Source organism: Mesitornis unicolor, unplaced genomic scaffold, assembly GCF_000695765.1.
Source record: "Mesitornis unicolor isolate BGI_N332 unplaced genomic scaffold, ASM69576v1 scaffold13952, whole genome shotgun sequence".
Lineage (NCBI taxonomy): Eukaryota > Metazoa > Chordata > Aves > Mesitornithiformes > Mesitornithidae > Mesitornis > Mesitornis unicolor.
Window position 1 is genome coordinate 5,482 of NW_010167210.1, and position 21,667 is coordinate 27,148.

Here is a 21,667-nt window from a genome sequence, read left to right on the forward strand (position 1 = left end):
ACTCTAAAAGTGCTTGAATCATATTTAGCATTCCTGAAGATGTCAAAATGAAGAGAACAAACGTTTTCAAGTATTGTTCCCAATTAATTTTTCCAGAGAAGAGATTTACAGCATTCATCCAGCTTGATTCATTGCAAGATACTTCAGGAATCCAGTAATGCTTGATAATTAAATGAGATTGCCTTTTAAGTAAACAAGTATCCCCAGTTTGGTCTTACTGTGTGTCACCACGATCTGGGAAAGCTGAACAGTGTTTTTTTTTCCTCCCTCTGAGTAATATTAATTTGAAAATCTTGATCTAGAAAGGAAGGATTGCATTGTTTTCAGGATACAATTGCATTTGAGATAGTTCTTAAATAGGAACTTGCAGTAAAATAGGAATTTTTATGACTGTAATATTTTGATTTTGTTTTTTTGAAAGGAAAAGACCCAACCAACTAGCCCACCTTCAGCTGGTAAATGGTGATTTTTCCCAAAGAAAGTGATTAGCATCAGAAATATTCTGTTTTATGAGTGTGGTCCTGGGAATTAGAGCATAATCTTATTAGCGCCATTCCTGCCAACCTTGCAGTGAACCAAGTAGATGAGGCAGATGATGACAGAAGTGATGGTGAAGGAGAAGCTGCAGGAAACCTTTTCTAGGAAGGTATCTTTTCACAGAACCTAGGCTCTAAACATCTGTGTTTTGTTTTCTGTTCCTTGTGTCTTTCCTTTTGGAAGCAAGGAGAGAAGAGATGAGAGAGAGAGGAAAACACTGCTTCACGGGCAGATATTTCAAGGAAGCCTGAAGGTAGCAAGTTCACAGAGGAGCTTGTTGAAGGAAGAGAAGGTTAGTTAGTGCCTTTTAAAGGTGTCTGTTACAGGACTATGTCCATGGAATATTTAGAAAGATACTGGAGAGGATCTCAGGTCATTCAAGGTGGAACTGGATTTGATACAGTGTAGATGGTGAACAGGTTTGAGTTTAAGGCAGCTTTAAGGTCAGACTTAGCTATTGGTAAGGACCTGGCTGAGGCTTTACAAATCCACTTGTGAAGTATGCATGGGAGTGTAACAGGTCTGTTTTAGTCCACCTTACCAAGCATTGGTGAGGTCAGATCAAATCTAGGTAAAATATTGTAGCCTACATCCTGTCAAAAAGAGGAGAAGAGAACGTAACCCATGTGGTACTTTCAGAAGGTTATTGCAAGTTCTTATGTGTTTCTTTCATCTTAAATTAAGTTCACAGAAAACAAGTGGTGTCTTTTTGTTTTCCTTTTGATGGTGACATGCAGGAAAATTAATATTGTCCACAAAGTGAGTGATGGGATGAACCTGAGGTTGTTTTTTGATACTCTTAACAATAATGTTAAAAACTTAAATTACCTTGGAAAGCTTGAAAGCGCAGTGGAGAAATAATTCCTTCAGTCAAACTGTAGTCATGATGGGAGGCAATGTAAAAGCATAAATGAAAAAGGTCAAAGTTGTAGTGAGGAACATGTCTTATTTTTAGAATTTTATCCAAAGTATTGGCAGATTCTAGACTCAGGAAATCACTGTGCTCTAATTGGTACCAGTGCAATGAATAGCAGCTCTTTGGGTGACCAATTGTTATGAAAGGGTATCAGGAAACTTGGATTTGTGTCAGTGATTAGCTATGGCTGTATTCGTGGAGGGGAAGTGCATTGCAGTCTCCAGCAAACCAGCTGGGTGCCTACTGGCATTTTGAAACAAAGAGCTCTGATTCCACTGCCGGTAATAGCAGCGGTGTCATTGGCTTCAGCAGAAGCAGAAGGTTCTTACTTCTGATATGAAATACAGGATCTTTTCATTGCACATAAGAATATCTTTATTTTTGTATTTGCTTCTCTCTGTCTTTTGTTGTTCTATAATTATTTTCAAAGACCATCTTTGTATATGCAGTAAAATGCTCTAGGTTGTCATATTACATTTGAAAGCTGTGACATTTTGTGCTTAACGCAAAGCAAAATCTCAGCAATAGGAAAAGCTGAATAAGGTTTTCTTCATCAATTCAGCAGTTGCCAGCTAATAGCAATATGGTAAACCCTTCCTTTCCTGTTGTGCAAACATCATTAGAAAGCTTTGCTTGTGGCAAAATTACTATTGATGCTCAAAATTATATACAACATTTTGAATGAGAAACGATGGTTTTAATTCCATTCTCTTATTGCCTGATGGCTTCCCTATGCCCAGATTTCACTGAGTACATATCCCCTTCCCCTTCCCCTTCCCCTTCCCCTTCCCCTTCCCCTTCCCCTTCCCCTTCCTTCCCCATTTTTTTCTTTTTTAAGTCCAGACACATTGCCTGGATGGCAAATGAAGAATTTGGCCAGGATTTTGGTATGACCAGCAACCTGACTGAGTTCATAGCTACTTATAGCAATCACTCTCACCAGCTGCTGAGTGGCTGGAAATGCTGGAAAAGTGGCCATCAGATATGTGCAAGTGTTTTATCTGTGAAAATAACCAGTATGCGCATGGTATTTTCAGTTAACTTGGATTTATTGAGCCCATAAAGATTGGCTGCAGTAGTGGCATTTTTAGTGGATCTAATGCATCCTGGCTTACCCTGTGCATCTGGTTTGTCAGCCTACAAATAACTGAGAGGCTGAACAGATTTGGCGTATGAACAGTGGCTGAGCATTATACAAATCAGAAAGAGTTATTGCAGCTCTCCTTTTGGGGCAGGGTGATGCACTGCAGGTGTGCTCGGCTGGGAGAGCCTGGAAAAGGGAGTGGGGTCTGGGTCTTCCCAATGGGTCCTTGAGCTCAGCCAGAGATTTGGATCTGCACAGTGGATGGAATTTGTTGCATTATATATTATGGATTGAAAAAAGTGAATTATTATTGTGAAAGCACCTCTTAAGATGCTGGAAGTATGAACTGAAATAGAGAACAGTATTGATCCTATTGATGATTCAGAAAATCATGAGAAGAGTTTAACTAGGAAGTGTTGGGTTTGCGGCCACTCTGGTAGGACAGAAATAGAAATGAACTTAAGATACATTGACTGGGACATAACATACACAGCAGCGTTCAGGCATGTTCCTACAGAGAAATGATATAGCGATGCTGCTTATTTTCTGGTTTGAAAAACAGCTATAAGAGATGATGAGTCCCTTTCACCATCGCTTGGAAGCAATGTCTGCGAAGGTTCAGAAAGTCCACTTCTCTCCTGACCAAGCCTTGACTCTAAAGTACTGCAGATTGTGCCTGTAAAGGTCCACATTGGGGTTTCTGATGACAGACCTGGGGCTCCATACCTTATTTCTTGTTCTTTCTCACCTGCCCTGACCTTACTGCATTTCTGTGCTTCGTGCTGTTGAGCAGCACATCCTGCTTCCTGAATTTCTGCTTGTACTCATCTTGTTAAATTTTTACTTAGAGACAATGCATGCTTGCAAAAATTTTTTCTTATCCATGGTCCGTGTTACTTGGGTTCAGAGAACTTTGTGTTAGCAGAGAATCCACTGCTATGGTGTGCTGCTTTGCTGTTGAAATGCATCATTTCCCTAATAGGTGAAGCAGAAAATTTCACTGGTGCTTGGTTTAGCTGAATTCTAGAAGTTTAATATTTAATCAAAGCTCATTTTAATAGAAAAGATTTTGTGTAGCTGCTGAAAAAAAAATGTTTTAGTATCACCTTAGTGACTTGTGAGGATGAGGTTTAGCAGTCAACTTTAGCAGTCATCTCAGCAGTTAAGCCTGCTGTCCTAAAACTGATTATCTGGGACCATAGTGGTCCATGTCTGATATTTTCAGTGGTTCACTAAAACACATTTATCCAGTCCTGACTAGAAATACACGGTAGGGACTCCCAAATATTCCGAACAGACTGATATTCTTCCAGAGGAGATCAGCTTCCGTTAACTGATCTTTCTAATTAAATAATGAGTTTGGTCCTGGTCTCTAGATCTATTAGAAAAATCAGATTCAACTGAACATGCTATCAGTGAAATGTCCACACTGCATCAGCTAAGTTGTTATAAATGCTGTGGATTCTGCTTTTACTGTGTATACTCTGTGTGACTCTTGAAGGTTAATCCTTTGTTGCATTTTGTCGTCAGTCAGGTTGGAAATCTAGAATGTGGCTGATCATTTACTGAAAGCCAGCAAAAGCTGAACTGATTAGCTATTGCAGGAAACCACGGAAAATAAACTCTTGTGTGTGTTTAGATTGAAAGAAGGAATAATTTAAATTAAATCTACTAAAACAGCAATTGCAGCTAATATGATACCGAATGTGATTCATTATTAATACAGCACCTGCTGATCTTATAATTTCACCAGTTCTGTAGTTGTTGGGGGATTTGCAAATCAGACGGGACCCTTTGAATGTTAAGAAAACTGCTGAAAATGAGTCTTCGGCGTTTTCCCTTCCTCTTCTGGTCACCTTGGAAATGCACAAGGTGTTCTTTGGCAATTGCTTAGATTAGGACTAAAGTCAGAAATTGTAATGATGAGGTCAGATTTATCCTATGCACATTTAGTTAACTTATCTAAATGCCTGATATGGACAGTCATATTTCAGATTAACTTCTGTATTATTGTTTCATAAGTAAATTAAAGAATTTTTGTTCAAGAAGTTTTCATCATATTTGTAAAAAGATTGTTTTAAATATCGGTGTGTTTGAAGGTTTACTTCAATTTGGATTCTAAATTAGATTCCTCCATTTATTTTGGTATTTTGGTATGCAAATTGTCAAGAATTAAATGTTTCTTTAACACGTCCTGTTTAGCTGTATGTTTTTTTCATACTGTGTAGTTTGACAGGGATCCTTGGTAAACATAGGAGATAAAGCTGGAACTTGAGCTATGTGGGACACTACTTGATTTGTGTCTTTTTGGTACAGAAGCCTTAATAAGTCATTGTGCTTTTAAGAACTATTCCAAATACCATGATACTATCCAGGACATCTTTTTAAACTGTTAAGAGGAGGAATTTACTCCCAGTGGCTAGGCATCTTTTTTTTTTGTTGCATGGTTGCAAGTTGGGTTCCTTACAACCCTTTAGCCACTCTGTGGCTCCAAACAGATGCTTTTTGTCTTTCAGGTCAACCAATCACAGTCCTTTGGAGAATATCCTGGAATATCCCATGCAATGCTGCAGGCTTGAGGAAGGGTGGCTGGAAAGCTGCCTGATGGAAAAGGACCTGGGGGTGTTGGTTGACAGTGGCTGAACATGAGCCAGTAATGTGCCCAGGTAGCCAACAAGGCCAATGGCGTCCTGGCTTGTATCAGGAATAGCATGGCCAGCAGGAGCAGAGAAGTGATTGCCCCTCTGTACTCGGCTCTGGTGAGGCAACACCACGAGTACTGTGTTCAGTTTTGGGCCCTTCACTACAAGGAGGACACTGAGGCACTGGAGCTGGTCCAGAGAAGGGCAGTGAAAGCTGGAGAAGTGTCTGGAGGACACAGATTATGAGGAGTGGCTGAGGGAACTGCGGTTGTTTAGTCTGGAGAAAGGGAGACTGAGGGGAGACTTTATTGCTCTGTACAACTCCCTGAAAGGAGGGTGTAGAGAGGTGGGTGTTGGTCTCTTCTTCCATGTAACTAATGAAAGGATAAGAGGAAATGGCTTCAAGTTGCGCCAGAGGAGGTTTAGATTGGATATTGGGGAAAAATTCCTTTACTGAAAGAGCAGTCAAGCACTGGAAAGGGCTGCCCAGGGAAGCGGTGGAGTCACCATCCCTCGGGGTGTTCAAGAAGCACATGGCTGTGGTACTTCAGGACATGGTTTAGTGGGCATGGTGCGGTTGGGTTGACAGTTGGACTTGGTGATCTTAGAGGTCTCTTCCAACCTTAACGATTCTGTGATTTACTGCTCTGCAGAACAGAGTTGTAAAAATTGTGATTTGTGCATGTTTTTTTCCCCAAGCAAACACTAACTCAACAAAATATTAAAGCTCCTACATGGTCAAGTGTATTTGAACACCTTTCAATTTAGGTAGGGTAGGTAGTATACTGTTACAAAATTCCTAATTTAATTTGCTTTTAACAACTATTTCACTACTTGTTAGAAGAACTCTTGGCACTGAATCTAGGGTGACTGGCTTGCAAGCTGTTTTCCTGTAAGTGCCAACCACTCTGATAAATGACTTCTTAACTTCCCAGTATTCTGAACTACTCCCGTTCATGTATTAGCTCTGCAGACTTTGTGGTAATGTCAGGGCCTCTTTTAACAGCTGAGTTACAATATAACAATTATAGCTGCCCCAGTTATTGCCCATGATTGTCAGTAGTCTCTTGAAATGAGCTGCAGTGTAATGCAACTACAGCTTATGCCAACATGATAGCAGCTCTACAGAATGACTGTAACAGGACCTTTGGGTTAAAAGTTTTAGTTTTAGTGCTACTTTAGGGGCTGTTTCACTGCCTTCCGTGATACTCTTCTCTTGACCCAACAAAACCCCAGGCATATAGGTCTCATTATAGAATTATTTTGTTTAGGTGGGTGTTTGCAGAAGCAGCAGTGAATGCAGTGCAGAATGGTCAGGGGTTTGAAGAGGTTTTTGGTTTTTTTCTCTGATTAAAAACCGCTGATAAATCACCAAGAGCTTAACCTTCCAGCAGAGTTGAGCAGTTGATGAGAATTAGAAAAAATTAACCCTTCCACTATTCCAGCCTTTTCAGGTTTTCAAGAGCATTCCCAAGACAAAATAGGCAGTTTTTTTCAAAGATTTTAGATGAAAATATCTAAGTCCATTTTCTGTTTTAAGTGGTGTTTTCTGTCTTTCTATAGCTAAGACAGGTCTCTGATCCCTACTTAACGCTTTTTATTTGTTAGCAAGTATTTTTTTATTTGTGGATATAGTGAGTGTCCTTGCATACATTTCACACCTCTGGATTATCACAAGTTGATTGGGTTGAATAAATTCATATTAACACCCCCTTAGTTAGCAGAGTTTCATTGGATGGATATGAATATTGCACTGGTTATTTAATCACTGCTCTCCAAGAAACAAGAAAATGTGTACACTGTCACACAGGAGTTCCTGAGTTGCATATAGAGCTATAAATAACTTCTCAAGGTACGCCCGGGCTGATAACTGAAGGCAGGCTGGAAAATAGGTTGCTGAAACATGAGTGTTGAAACAGGTAGCAAAAAGAATTAGTAACGAAGAGAAGCACTGAAAACTCATAGATGGTGATTTGATGTCTACATTTTTGCCATCCAAAGCCAATATCCTCAGTGGGGGAAACGTACCAGTTTCCAGAGGTGTTGAGTCAGCATCGTGATGTCCTGGTCTGCTCAGGAAGTGCTGGTTCAGGTCCAGTCAGGAGCGACAGGAGGATGCAAGGAACCTGTTTTGTTACTGATCCATTTTTAATTTTTTTTTTCTGTGCTGAAATCTTGTTCTTCAGTTCTATGGAAAATGCCATGTTGATGGTACAAAGATGAATCTGTTTTGAAAAGAGGAAGAAATTGCACAGAGGAGGCTGATAACAGCATCTGATCCAAATATGTCTTAATGAACCGAACAGATTCTGTGCTTGTCACATTTGACCTGTGGCTTATTGTACTTTACCACAAGAGGAGTGAGATAATATATTCTTGAAGAACTTGTGTAGGAAATGTGAATATTTTGCTTCTGCAAATGCTTCTGAAGATCAGGCTGAACATGCTTATTATAACTTGAACAAATAAACATTGTTACAAGAGCAATATTAAGATTTGGAGGAAGAGTGTTTTCCTGCGGGCAGATTATCCCATAGCTGCCTACTGCAGAGTTTTTGCATCTTCTCTGGGAAACAACACACGTTTGATTACCAGGAGCAACAGCATTCTTCATTAAGTAGCTCTAAGGCCTTTTCTTGGAGAGCAGTTCCTGTGGCACATTAGAATAATGCTCTGACTTGTCAGTCATGTCTAGGAATTACATGCCATGCATAAATATGCATTTTATTATGTGACACATCCCAATAAGTGATAAAAATATGTTGAAAAGTATTATTTGATATTAGGGTTATTAATCTTTAGAGACTTATTTAATAATTGTGCTTCACATGTAATTAGCTTGTGTTCTACAGAAGATAATTCAGTAAACTCAGTTAAATTTTGGGGCATGGACAGGGTGTGTGGCAGCTTTTCTACATTCCATCTTGATAAACTATTGCAGTCTTCGTAAGAGAATATATTATATATCAATCCATCTGCGTCACAAGTGTTTAATTATTTTAATAAGCCATTTCATTTCTGTCATCAGTGAGAGAAATACAAGAAGGAAGAATAGAAATAGTGTGGTATTTGTCACTCGTTTGGTATGTTCCTTTAAATGAAATTTCAGTAGTGTATGCAGGGTAGAAATATTTCTTTGATGATTTGTTAATAATACTTTCCTTTTTCCCAGCTGGTTTCTGTCCTGCAGTAATATTAACAGCTGCAAGATGTTTCAGTGCAGAATGTATTGAAGAATAAAAACAGAGACAGTATTGGGAAAGTTTCAGAATAAGGGTTCACGATGGAGTAATTGCAACTTATTCTTACTGCATTGTCAAATTGAGATCAACTCCTCTTTTTCTCTTAAAACGAGTCTGTCTTTTTTGATCTCGCAACTTGGGTTTAGTTTCTGCATTCATAAATTTAAATCTTAGGCCATTAATATGAGTGTATAGTGTTCAAACTGCTTGTATCAACTAGGACTTCTGAATATATTTAGGAAAACATCTAAAATTTTACATGGTAATGTAATAGGCAAAAGAATGGAAGTTAGTCACAAAGATCAGACAAACATTTTAAAACCAAAACTGCAGTTGTATATTAGCATGTTGTAAGGGAAAAAACGTATTTTATATGGTGGCTGTGGAATTTGCTTTCTTTTTTAGCAGGTCTGTTACAAGAAGAAAATAGCGTAGCATTATGCAAAGCAACTTCCTATCCTACTCATTCTGCTTACTGACACTCAAGAATTCTTGTTTCCTTTCAGATGCAGTTTCCACATCTACTTACTCATCACCAGCCAAAAGTTTGGGAGACCCTGGAATAACTCCGCTGTCTCCATCACATATTGTGGTAAGAAATGTACTCATAACATACCGTATGTTGACATTACTTTTTCCTTCCTGTTCAATGGGACGCAATTTCTTTAGAAAGTTGTCAGTTCTTTATGTAGTGATCCCTTTTAAGTTTTGCGTAGTCTTAACTCAAACTCTTGTCACACTGGAGTTGGTGACAGAGCTCTCATTCATTTCATTGGGGTCCTGGTTTTGCTTTTTTTGTGTGTACTTGCTGAGCTGATAGGTTTGCTTGTGTATATTTTTATATCAAACATGGGGATTTCTTGATCCTCAAGGTTCTCAAGTTCTGTCCCTGTCTTTATCACTGATTTGTTTAGGCAGCCCCCAAAAAGTCTCATTCTGTTCGGAAAAAAAGGTTATATATATGTATATATTCAACAGTAAAGTCCCAAATTCCCAGAGGAAAGAATCTCTTCCAGCATAGAGAGAGAGAGAAACTAAAAATAGAACTGTTTTAGTTTATTAAAGAAAATAGCCACCTCTGTAAGCTTTTAGGAGCAAGCCAGTGTCCCATAAAGGTAGTGTCTTTTAATCTCTTATATATCATGTCTGTTTTATTGACAAACTCATATTTAAACTAAGTCCCAATCTGTTTTTAAGATCATCTGCATCATCTGTAACATTGGATATTCCCCCAGAGGTCCCTTCCAACCCCTACCATTCTGTGATAGGCACAGTGTGTTTCTTGATATTGCAAGAGATCATGTTCAGATCACATTGGTACCCTTGTCAGATTTCTTCCTTAGCTTTCTGAATCAAGTTCAGAGTTGTACAACATCCCTCTTCGGGATTTCCAGAATTCTTACTAGTTTTTGCTTTCTCTGTATGCTCTAGAACGTTCCCCTTTTAATTCTGTCATACTGATAGAATCTCTTTAAGTTAGATTTGCTCCTCTTTGAGGAAAAAATATGGTAACATATTGCCCTTGTTGAAAAGATTTATTATGAAAGTCCAAACGAGTCTTCCATTATTTGACACTAAACCTTATTCCTCTTGTTTCTCCATTTTAAGTAGCAGACCAATGGGATGATCTTGGAAAATGTAGGAATAAAACGGAAAGGTGCTGGAAGTAGCAGGCATGGAGATAACGGAGATACATGAGGAAAATGGTGAAACACTGCTCATAGAGTTAGGTTGTTTGGCAGTTTCTCTGTAAAAGATCATAATTGCTTCACATTGTTATAGAGAGTACAGGCAGGGCAGCAGTGGTGAAGGGTTCAGATGTGACCTGTATAAGTAGTAGGTCAACAGGTGTGATCCACAGTGATTTTGCCGAAATGATGTGTGTGCAGATGGGTGTGTTGCCCTCCATTGCTGTCTACCTGCCGGTAACACAGCCCTTTCACCAGTGTTACCAGCTTGTTTTCTTCCTGTCTTGCTAAGCTGTTGGTGCTTTAGCCACCATCAGTGTGAACTTGCTGTTGACTATTTATTCCTCCTTTATATAGCATTTACATTAGGCAGAAGCATACTGTGGAGTGGTACAATTCCTTGTTTATTCATGTCATGCTTTATATCACGTTGTTATGATTTGGACCATCAGAACTGTTAACAAGGTCATGTAGCAACAGGACGAGGGGTAATGGTTTTAAACTAGAAAAGGGGAGATTTAGGTTGGATATTAGGAAAAAGTTCTTCACTATGAGGGTGGTAGATCACTGGCACAGGTTGGCCAGCGAGGTGGTGGAGGCCCCATCCCTGGAGATATTCAAGGTCAGGCTTGATGGGGCTCTGAGCAACCTGATCTGGTACCAACGTCCCTGCTCACTGCAAGAGTTGGACTGGATGAGCTTTAAAGATCCCTTCCAACCCAATACATTCTATGATTCTATAACCCTTCCACCTTTTCTAGTTAATGTTCCCACATTGCCCTTGAGTGTTCTTTTCAGTGACTGCAGGATTACAGGCAAAAGGCAAGGAGAAGGATTCATTTTCACTATAAGCAGCTGAACAGCTTTCCACGTTCTAGCACAGGCAGAAGGAAAGAATGCATATAGTGCTTACGAAATAAGTGTTATGTAAAGTCTTCTTAAATAAATAATCATCATGGCATATAAAGCTTTTTGCTCTATTTTGGGTTTTCTGTCTACCCTATTTTTGAGTGGTAGTAGTACCTTATGTTCTAAGTTAGGACGTAGGTAACTCCTAAAACCACCAAATAAGTCCCAGATGGATATAAACATATTTTTCAGTTAATTGATTTAAGAAAGAAAAATAGCCCCCAAACCAATAATCTAGTGTTTAGCCATGAGTTTTAATGGTACAGGACCATAGCTGTTCCAAGAATTAAGTATGAAGGAAACTCTTGATTCAGAAGGTTGTGCATAAAAGGCTCCACCAAATATATTCAGTTGTATATTGAATTTCCACTTCCATGGGAATGTGAAGCTTTGTGGTATCAACTTTGGTCACAAATGCAGCTTTAGGGAAGTCCTTTTTTCCACTGAAGAGATATGCATGTTTTGGAGAGCAGAAATACTGAAGGGTAAGACAGGTTGCAGTTATGCAGTGACTCAGTGTCTGATTTGCTTCTGCTATTTAACAGAAGGACTCTGATGCAGAGGATGCTGTAGAACAGTTATTTCTTGTTGTTGTGGCTATTGATTTTGGCACAACATCCAGTGGCTACGCCTACAGCTTCACCAAGGAACCAGAATGTATTCATGTAATGAGGTAAGGGCTGCAATGCAGCATTTAGTTCTCATTCGTCATAATGTGGATTGTCTGCAGTAGCTGTGGATGTTTTCTACAGGAGCCTGAAGTGTCTACATTTGTCTGGTATTGCCACAGTGTACACCTTTCTCATCGTTATAGTTTTTTGTTGCATTTATTGTATTCTAATTCGCTTTAGTAATCAATGTGAACATATCCCCCCTCTTATTCTTCTGAGTTTACAAGGTGACACAAGTGAAAGGAGGGATCAGTGACTATTCAGAATTGTTCAGGGAGCAGTGATAATTATTAAGTCAACATGCACTCATCTCAGGGATTGAGAAGAACTATGTATTTACTAAGGGTCATGGTGTTTCCTGGGAGCTGTCCATCTCCTGGAATCATGCTCGTAAACAGTTGCGTGTACGATGCTTAATTGGTTGCACCAAGAAACTGATAGTTTATTTGGCTGATTTAAGCTTTTTAGCATTAAACTTGAATCAAATCCCTGATAACGAACCTGTCATACTCAGAAATAGAGCAATAAAAAGGCACGAATGTGAAAATTAAGGTTTGATGTGAAATCTATTGTGTATTATATGTATGTAAGGGACAGATTTTAGCAGCTGTATTGTAGGGCTTTATTTTGTATTTATTTTCTGATCAGCACGGTATGGATTTATGCATATGAATCTAATGCAATTACAAATGCAAAAACTATTATGGCAGGTACCTGAAGGCATTGCCCTACAAACGTTTTTTATAATATTTTTGATATTTTTTAAGATGTATTTTTATAACTAAAAGCTTATACAACTCTTATTGAAGTATCTTTAAAATTATTATATTGTAACAAGACCAAGATACAGCTAATTTGAGAGGTAAACAAGGTATGTATGAAAAGCTTAGCCACAGAAATTCTTCTAAACAAAGCTGCTGCTATAATAGTAGGTAATCAACTGTTTTAGCACTGTGATACTGAGAACAAAAGGGCAAAAAGACTTAACTTGCTGTAGTCCAGTGTGATATACTGTGATTTTTCTAAGCAAAGATGCTGGCTGAATGCTACTCTCTAAATCTCAGCAGGCAGTATTGATTGTGCAGTAAGCCTGCATAGCTGGTCTGTACATGGTTGCAAAGTATTTCAGAGATCTGACACAACTGGGTGATGTGAAATACTGTTTAAAGGAGGGGAATTTTGGAGTCGTTTTAGGCCATCCAGTTGCAAAGATTCTTACCATTTTCGGCATGGACAAGTAATGCTTCAAGGCCATTTCTGCATCCCAACCCCCTATTGTTCTGCAAACCTCACAGGAAGCTGCACGGTGCGAGACGTCAAAGGACAGACCATGTGTTGCTGTCTCAGGTTACTGGGTTGTGGAGTCAGAATCCATGTCTATCAATTCCTGTTCTCTTTTGACAGCAAATAATGGATCAATTTCATAAAGAAGCTGGCTGAAGTGAGGGAAGACATCTCTGAAGATGTACCTGAGCAATCCTATATGCTGTGTTTTTCCTATAATGTCTGTGGAGATTTTACTATGTCCTTTAAGTGCTTTGGACTCAAAATTTTACATTAGGACCTGATTTTGCCATTGGGTTCACACTGTATGGAAGTAAATTGCAGACTGGATTCTCCTTCTAGGGCATCAGGCTTCCTGCTGTAGATCACTGGGACATTGAAATCTAGATGCTGTGTGGCCAGCTGAGAGTATGTTCCCAGTCTTAGTCGATAGTTTACTACTTATGGCTCAAAACACTGTATTTTGTTCCTTATGCAGTAATGGTGGCATGATTGTGTTTTCAGGCCTGTGTAGGTATTATATGAGATACTGATATGAAAAGAAATTAAGTAAATTAATTCATGTATTTCCAGCCAGAAGGAATGAACATGTTTTGGAATAAGAATGTATTCAGAATTCCAACAGGTATTTTAAACAATAGAAAATACTTCAATACCAAAAATGATCTTTTAAAAACAATAAATATTGCTGTCAGGGAAGGATTTTGGGGCAGATATAGCTGAAACTTACTTAGGAAATAATGTATATAATATTTTTATCCATATTTATGTATAAATACTAATGAAATAATGAAATTCAATGAAAAGAATGGTGTATATATCAAAAGAAGGCTTCAGTAGTTCAGAAGGTATTAAGAAGTTCAGTTTCTGTATATAATGAGGCTTACAAGTAGGATAACTTACAAATATTTCAGCAGAGTTAATGTAACTTCCCGCCTGCACTCGAGAATGTTTACATTAAAATAAAGCATACCAATGGTGCGTGGTCCTCTTTGCTTCTTAACATTTTTCCACCTTCCCTCCTTAGTGTTGATCCTTTCCAGACATTTAGATTTCTGCCTGCCTTTTAACAAAGCTGCTTTTCTGTAAATGTCTCAATGCGGGGTAAGATGGGTTTTTTTAGGTCCTACTTCAGAAAAGAGTGAACACATGGGGCTTTAGAACCGAGTTGGAGTGTAGTGTCAGTAAAGTCATGATTCTAGTCATGTAATTAGGGGACAAAGTAATGTTTTTTACTTTGTGTGTTTATTTGCTGTAATGCCAAATACTTAAACCCATGAATTTATAGGCATTGACCTAACCAAAGTTCTCTAAACTTTACTTAGCTTTAAACATATGAGTAGCCTCCCTCACCTCAGTAGGCTGAAGCGTGTGTTTGGAGTTGGGCATGTGTTTCTAGACGATCGATGAATGACTTTACCTTGATTGCATAACATTAGTTACTGTTTTATCAGTTTTAGGTAATACTTCACACCTGCTGACTCTTACTAGTTTCCCATGTAAAAATAGTAGTGGTTACCTTCAGGGTCTTGTTGCAAAGAAGAAGTAGATGTTACAATGAGTGCTCTTTTCTGCATACCTTGAGACTGTGTGTAAATGCAGATGAACAGCCTGGCCATGAGTTTGGCACGTAGGGCAGTGCCAGAGCCATAACAAAAGACAGTTGGTGCTGTAGAATGAGTCAGTAACGTCTGCTTTGAAGGGAATGCGCAAGGTCTTACACAGTTTTGAAAAACTCCTACTGATTGATGTGCACTTACGCTGGCTGCTGGTTAAATAGCAACAAACTGAATGTAAGTATTGCACAAATGGAGAAAAAATAAATGAAAAAGCGCATGAGATTGTGAAACAAATTGCAGCCTGTCTTTGGAAGGAGGGAGAAAGTGGTCTTTTTTCAGTGTAACTTTACTTCAACCTTCAGGTTTTTCCTTTTCCTTCGCTTCTCTGTTTGATTGTAATTCTTGGCAGACCCATGCTTGCCTTTCTTCTACATACACACTCCTAGCAGTGTTCAGCTACGTTTTGATGACCCCACCGCTTTGTTTCCTTGACTGTTTTGCTGCAGCTCTGGATCAAATTCTCATCACTCTGCATGGATCACTCTGTGCTCTGTCAGCCAGATTCATGTGTATTTCTCTACCTTTTCTCTAACCTTCTCTACCATTTCTCTAACCTTAATATAACCTTGTGATACTTTCTACACTAAGTTCCTTCTTAGCTCTATTTTCGCTTTTGATATACGGTCAGATTCTCTGTGCCTATGGATGGGTCTATACTGCTCTGTTGAGCTACTCTGTATCAGCCCAGAAACATATCTCATATGTCCATGCTCTTAATAGGCATTTCTTTTTTTTTTTCTTTCTCCTTTTTCCCCCGAAGTGTATTATTACCATCATTTCTAATGCAGGGACCATGAAAGAAAGCTGCAAACTGAAGTGTTGACACCCCAGCCCTGCAGATTAGAAGCCTCTGCTAACTGGAAGGAGGCAAGGGCTCCACCTGAGAAGAGCATCGCAGTCAGGAGTTACCATGCACAAGCCTTTGTAGCTGCTTCTCTCTAGAAAAGGTGTCACACAGGAATATTTTTAAAGCTCTGACTGTAAATGGAAAAGTTGAATTTCCCTTTCTGTTTCATTATTGCTCCTTCTGTGGCTGACCAGTAATACAGGCTGAGAGCTGTAGAACTTGCTGAGCAATTACAGTGTCTAGTTTTGGTCAGAAACTCATCGGGAAGTGAACATCCAATTCTCTAGGTGGCTTTGAAAGTATCAGCCCACACCACTGAGCATCAATTTGTCTTCATTCAAACTGCACCTTAAGTGTACTTATTCCGGAAAAAGTGCCTAGCTTTAAAGAAAAATAAAGAGGTATTGTTTTTAGCCACATCCTATTTATGGAATTTCCCACCGGTGACTCAGAATGAATCATTAATGATTGCAAGTGAAAATGATAGCAGTCTGTCTCCTCTCTGCTTGCAGGGCTTGTGTGGGATTTAATGTTCTGGTGAAATAGGCAGTGTTTTCTGTTCACGGGCTGTGCGATCCCAACTTCTTCACATTGGAACCATATGTTTGCTGTAACACCCACTCAAAAGATTTTGGAGTTGACCAAGTACATTTCTAGCTGCAGGTTAGAAGAAATGACCTGGAGCAGAGCTTTTGCCAGCTGATCATAGCTTAGGGGCTGAGCAGTGGGACGTTGGGAAATTTAGGAAAGCTTTTTCCAAGAGGATGAAGGTGGAAATCATTCCAGTTCTCATCATACTATTTCTGCTTTCAGAGCGGTGGAATTGCCCTCTATACTGAAGTAAATTCATACCCATGTGGTGATTTCCAGCCACTGATGCTGCTGGTGCAAAACGGAGCTTATTTTGCTCTCTTTGATTTAGTCTGAAGCACTTCAGAAGATGCTGTTGCTTGTTACTTTGCTGAGTATTAACCCCTTAGATGGAAAATCTCCATGTCAGTTGTCTGCCCTGGTCTGGAGGTCAATTAATTTTCGGTTCGTTCAACTGTTCCTGAGAGTGAAATGGAAAAGATTTTTTCTAGATAATCTTCCTATGTCACATAAACAAGCACCACAGAACAAGGCAATCTTTTTGTGCTTCAGAGAAAATATTTTGGCAGCAGTATATTGTGGAAGTGTGTTTTGCTATCTTTAGAAAAAAAACAATCAACATGTGGTTTAATAATGAATGCAGTTGCCTGTGTGATCTTAACTTGGCTCCTGTTTGAGCTGCGTTATGATTATGGCTGATAGCACAAAACAGATTTTTCCACTGATCCTTTTTTAAGAAAATGTTGTCTGGTGTTTGTTTCCCCATGCTGAAATTACGTGCGTATGGGGTAAGGTGGAACAGTAATGCGAGTTTCTTGGTCTTCTCTTCTGCTTGTTTTGTGATGGAGGAGTGAGGAGAAGGCAAAAATGCTCACAGCGGTCTCTGTGGTACAGCTTTCTGCTGTCTGGCTTTGTCAGGCCCCGTGCCCCCCAGTTCCTGCTGCTTTCAATGATTGTTCCTATATTTAACATTCTTACTTATTTCCTTATCCATTCAGTGAAAGAAGCCTTGTGTTGCTTTTTGCTCGATACCTTTGTGCTTCTTGGATCTTCCTGAAGTTACATTCAGTCTTGATAAGACAGGATAGTTTTATTTATTGTTTTTGTGGTTCATGGTAAGGGTAATGTTTTGGTGCCTTTGTTCAGCTGACTTGAAGAGGTTCCTATTTCAAAATGGGAAAAAATATCCCATATAAGTAAGCATACGTGAAGTCTGGTTGACAGTTGGATAGGCCATTTTGAGGATTTGGGTTTTCATTTGTAGTGTTCTTTGATAATTGTTTTTTTTTCCCTTACAGTATTTCTTACATAAGTATATTTACTTAAGTGTAATACTCTTTCCTTGTTAATTTTTCTGTGCAGTCTGATTATTTTCTCCTGATATTTTTTCTGCTGCTCTGAGCATTAATGTCACTGACTGAAGCTCTTTCACTTGTTGGATAGACGATGGGAAGGTGGAGATCCAGGTGTATCCAATCAGAAGACACCAACTACCATCCTCCTCACACCAGAGAGGAAGTTTCATAGCTTTGGGTATGCAGCAAGAGATTTCTACCATGACTTGGATCCCACTGAATCAAAGCACTGGTTGTATTTTGAAAAGTTTAAGATGAAGCTACATACCACTGGTGTAAGTAATAACCAGCTCTCTTAGATAACTCTGCATTTGCTACTCAAATCATCTTCCTGTGGACAGTGCAAGGTTTTGCCTAAAGATTGTGAACTAGATGAGAAGCAGCTCTATTTCTAAGTTTAGGGAGTAAATAAAGTGAATGAAACTTTTCAGTTAACATTATGATTTATTTTGCTTCTCACTCCATTTGGCACGTGTATTTTGCCAGCCTTCTTTCTGGACCTTAGAATTTCAGTATATGTTTTGCTTAGCTCTTCATGTCCTAGTTTTCCTGGGTGAAATTCATAGCTGTCTGCGGAGTCTCCATGAGGTCAGTTTGTTCTATAAATTTACTCAGAAATAGGATATGAGCCATACTAAACTCTATTGCAAAAGAGCAAATTGTCAAAACTGCAAGTGCAAACCATGCTGTTAATTTCCCATTATTCCTGATTATATTTTAGTCTTTAAACTATGTATTTCTAGAGTTTTGGGACTTCGCCAGTACTTTCTGTATTGAGGTGTTTTCTGGTTTCATGTGTTGGTGAGGAGCCAAAAATTTATGCTTTTAACTCTTAACTTGGATTAAATATCATGCATATGCTGCTTTGTTGCAATCAGCTACAAATACATTTATTGTAATTATTTAGTATTTAGTCTGTATTTCTCTCTCTGCCTGCAGCTTTTTGTAGACATGATAGGTGTTTAAAACAAAGTCTAAAATAAGCAGCAAATGTCATGCTCCAGGAAGTTCAAGTGATGAGTTAGATCCTCTTCAGAACAATTTTGTCACTTTTTCCTAGCCAGGTGGATAAAGAAGAATTCCCTTTCCTCAGGCAGTAGGAATTAATTTCATGTTTACCTTTTCCTTTTAATAACTTCTAGTTATTTTCTTTCATGTAGAATCTCAGCATGGAGACAGACCTGACAGCTGCAAATGGCAAAAAAGTTAAAGCACTTGAGATATTTGCTTATGCTCTGCAGTTCTTTAAGGAACAGGCATTAAAGGTAGGGTAATCCTTCCTTATCTAGATTTTCTGTATTTATAACTGGTATAAATGTAAGCTTAACACTTCTAACCTTGCCAAGCTTTGACCTCAGTAGTATTTGATGTAAACAAATAGAGGCAGCTGTAGAAACTCTGGGCAGGCTGTGGACTCCGAGAGCTCACAATAGCCTGAAGTGGTTTCCTCTTGCACAGGGGAAGCTTGGTTCAATAATAGTAAGTGTATCACTGTGATGCGAATTCTGAATATCTTCTTACTGACTTAAATATTTTTCTACCGCTTTTTTCATGAAAAAACCATTGATTTTGAAAGAAAAATTCAAAGTGCAGAAGCTGAAGCTCAGGAATTAAATCAGAAACTGGATCCTGTCATTGTCCCCTACACTTCTGCTGCTGGGATGATGGGCTGTTCTGTGTTCACACAAGGTTCCCTCTCAAGTTAAAGGGCTGGCACTGTGAACCGAAATAGTGTGGGCACTTACAGATGTCTCCTGCCCCAATCTGACTTTGTCTTCACTAATTAAGCAAGGTGAAGTAGATGAGCTGGATTTATTTTGTAATAGAAAGATTATTAAAGCTCATTTATAATTTGGTGACTTTAATCTCACTGTAAGTCTGTGCAAAGATGACACGCTGGCTAACCTGGTCAAATTGGTGTAATTCTGCCAGTGCAACGGTCTGTACAGGCCACTTGATTGCACTGAGAGATTCAGTATATTACCCTGTGCAGAGTTCTGCACCAGCACAGATACATAGCCTCCATTACCCAAACCAGCTCAGGTGCCCTTGCACAACACTTCTTTATTCTGTTTTGCACAGTTAAACTGTAGTGTGTGTGCCAAAGAGCCACAGTTAGCCTATGGTATTTTGGCCCTGTGCTGACCTTTTGCAGGGGTGAATTTTGTGTTTTTGTGCTGTACCATTTTATTTGGTTGCCCTGATCCTGAAGGCGTGTTTATGTAGAAAATCTAACAAGCATTAGAGAGAACCAAAAAGTAAGACAGACATCTGTTAGGGGTTTAATTTGTCAATTCATATTGTGTTCTGCTGGACTGCCTCCTTATGTTGCCTTTTTTTTCCCCTTTTTTTCCCTTCCCCTACTATGACTGGTGTTGGTAGGGAAAATGCATTTTGTTTCCCATTTGAAATGTTGCAGTACTAATATTTTGTAGTATTCTTGGGTCACAAGATTGTTTTTCGTATTGTCCTGCGAAATACATGTCCTCAGTAAACAATTTTTGAGATTTCAAGTCTCATGTAAACAGTCAAATGTGAGTTAAGTGCACATTGGCTTCAAATACACCAATACAGTGTCGACATAAGCATAGTACTTGCTAGGTCACATCAGAATATTCATCCAAGCAAGTGTGGTTTTAAAGAGCCTCGTTGTTAAAAGCTAACCTAGTTTTTTGAATGCGTTTATTTTATTCTATGTGTGATCTCAGTCTTTTCTTTATGGCTACAGAGAAACAGTCCTACCATTACAACTCAAATTCCTCATCATGTCAAAGACTTATTTAACTAGATTTTGGAGTTGATCATGGAGTCAGTCTTGAACCTGTGCATAGTCTGGGGAAATTCTTAGTGAATAGGGATGCTGTTGGGTACATTCCCATATATTTGCTGTGCTGCCTGTTCAGGGCTACATCCTTTCCTGATGTTAATAAATAAATCCCTGTGATTTGTGAGTGCATGCAGGAACTAATCAGACAAGCAATGTAAATGAAGTATTACTTAGGACTATAATCTGTCCGTTCCTCGGGCCCTGTGCAGTATAAAGGTGCTACTTTTCTAGCATGGGCTTTTGACCTGCAGCATGGCTAAACAAACAAAACACCTTGGCACAGCACATGCAGAGACATTTTTTTCCATTCTAAAGGCCCGTTGTTCACCTTTCTGAACCTTTCCCTGTTTGGATGGAGATTTAGATAGGACATATGGTAATGGCATTTTACTTGGAACCTTTCCCAAAACATGTCAGTATATCACCTAATTTGCAAATGCAATACAGACTTTCCTCTTTTTAAGGGAAAAAAAAGACAATAAAAGAACTAAACTAGTCTTGAATGTTTGCTTAAAGCAAACTTTTCAAGGAGCAATCAGTAATTTTTTAAAGATTTTAATTGTATCTTCCCCTTGTTAACTGAGTTGTAAAAATTTAATTTAAAGTTAAGTGGTGTATAAAGAAGTTGTTGAAAAACCCAGATTGTAAAACATAATGTTCATCAGTGATACTTCCAAATATTTTTCTGTATATTAATCAAAATTCAAGTGTGAATTCTTCGAACTAACAGCAAATCCCACACTGTGACTAAGAATGTACATAAACGCTCTGTAATATTCAGTAGTGCATGAGCTCCTTCTGGAAAAACTAACTTCTACTTCATGTTAAGCAGTAAAATTTTCTATAGGCCTCCTTGAGAAGGCATCAACCCTAATTCCAGCTTTTGGCACAGTAGAGCATTCTTGACAGGTTGGCAATAATTCTGATTTGTAGCATAGATGTAACAGGAAAAAAAACTGCAAAGAGAAAGTTACTGTTGCTGGAGCCAGCAGCAAATAATGTTTTCTTATAAAGTTGACACCCATCATTTTGCTTTCACCGCTGTTTTCCTTTTGTTTAGGAGCTCAGTGACCAAGGAGGCTCAGACTTTGAGAACACTGAAGTAAGATGGGTCATTACAGTGCCTGCTATTTGGAAGCAGCCTGCAAAGCAGTTTATGAGACAAGCTGCCTACAAGGTAAGATTACAGCCTGAACCTAGAAATGCCCCTATAAAGCCCTGGTTGAGAGACAAAATGATAAATAGTATCTGGGACAGTTAGCTGTAGTATAAACTGTGTAAAAGTGGTCTAGAAAAGTGTCAGACTAGAAACATTGAAAGAGAAGTTAACTACCAAGCAGTAGCTTTAAGTCATATGTATTCACCACTTAAATGCCTTTTTCTTTCTGTTTACATTTATATACAGCTGTTCCTCACAGCAGACTGATGTTAGTCATCTTGTACACTGTATTCCTG

The 21,667-nt window shown here is 38.8% G+C and overlaps 1 protein-coding gene across 1 annotated transcript in view; it reads left to right on the top strand.

Moving 5' to 3' along the window:
* Window positions 1-7,082: 7,082 nt before the first annotated feature.
* Window positions 7,083-21,667, top strand: part of HSPA12A (heat shock 70kDa protein 12A) — a 42,866-nt gene continuing 28,281 nt past the window's right edge. Inside the window, exons 1-6 of the mRNA XM_010178620.1 lie at window positions 7,083-7,098; window positions 8,928-9,013; window positions 11,564-11,691; window positions 17,474-17,660; window positions 18,546-18,650; window positions 21,273-21,389. Coding sequence (XP_010176922.1) covers window positions 7,083-7,098; window positions 8,928-9,013; window positions 11,564-11,691; window positions 17,474-17,660; window positions 18,546-18,650; window positions 21,273-21,389 — 639 coding nt within the window. The remainder of the gene's footprint in view (window positions 7,099-8,927; window positions 9,014-11,563; window positions 11,692-17,473; window positions 17,661-18,545; window positions 18,651-21,272; window positions 21,390-21,667) is intronic.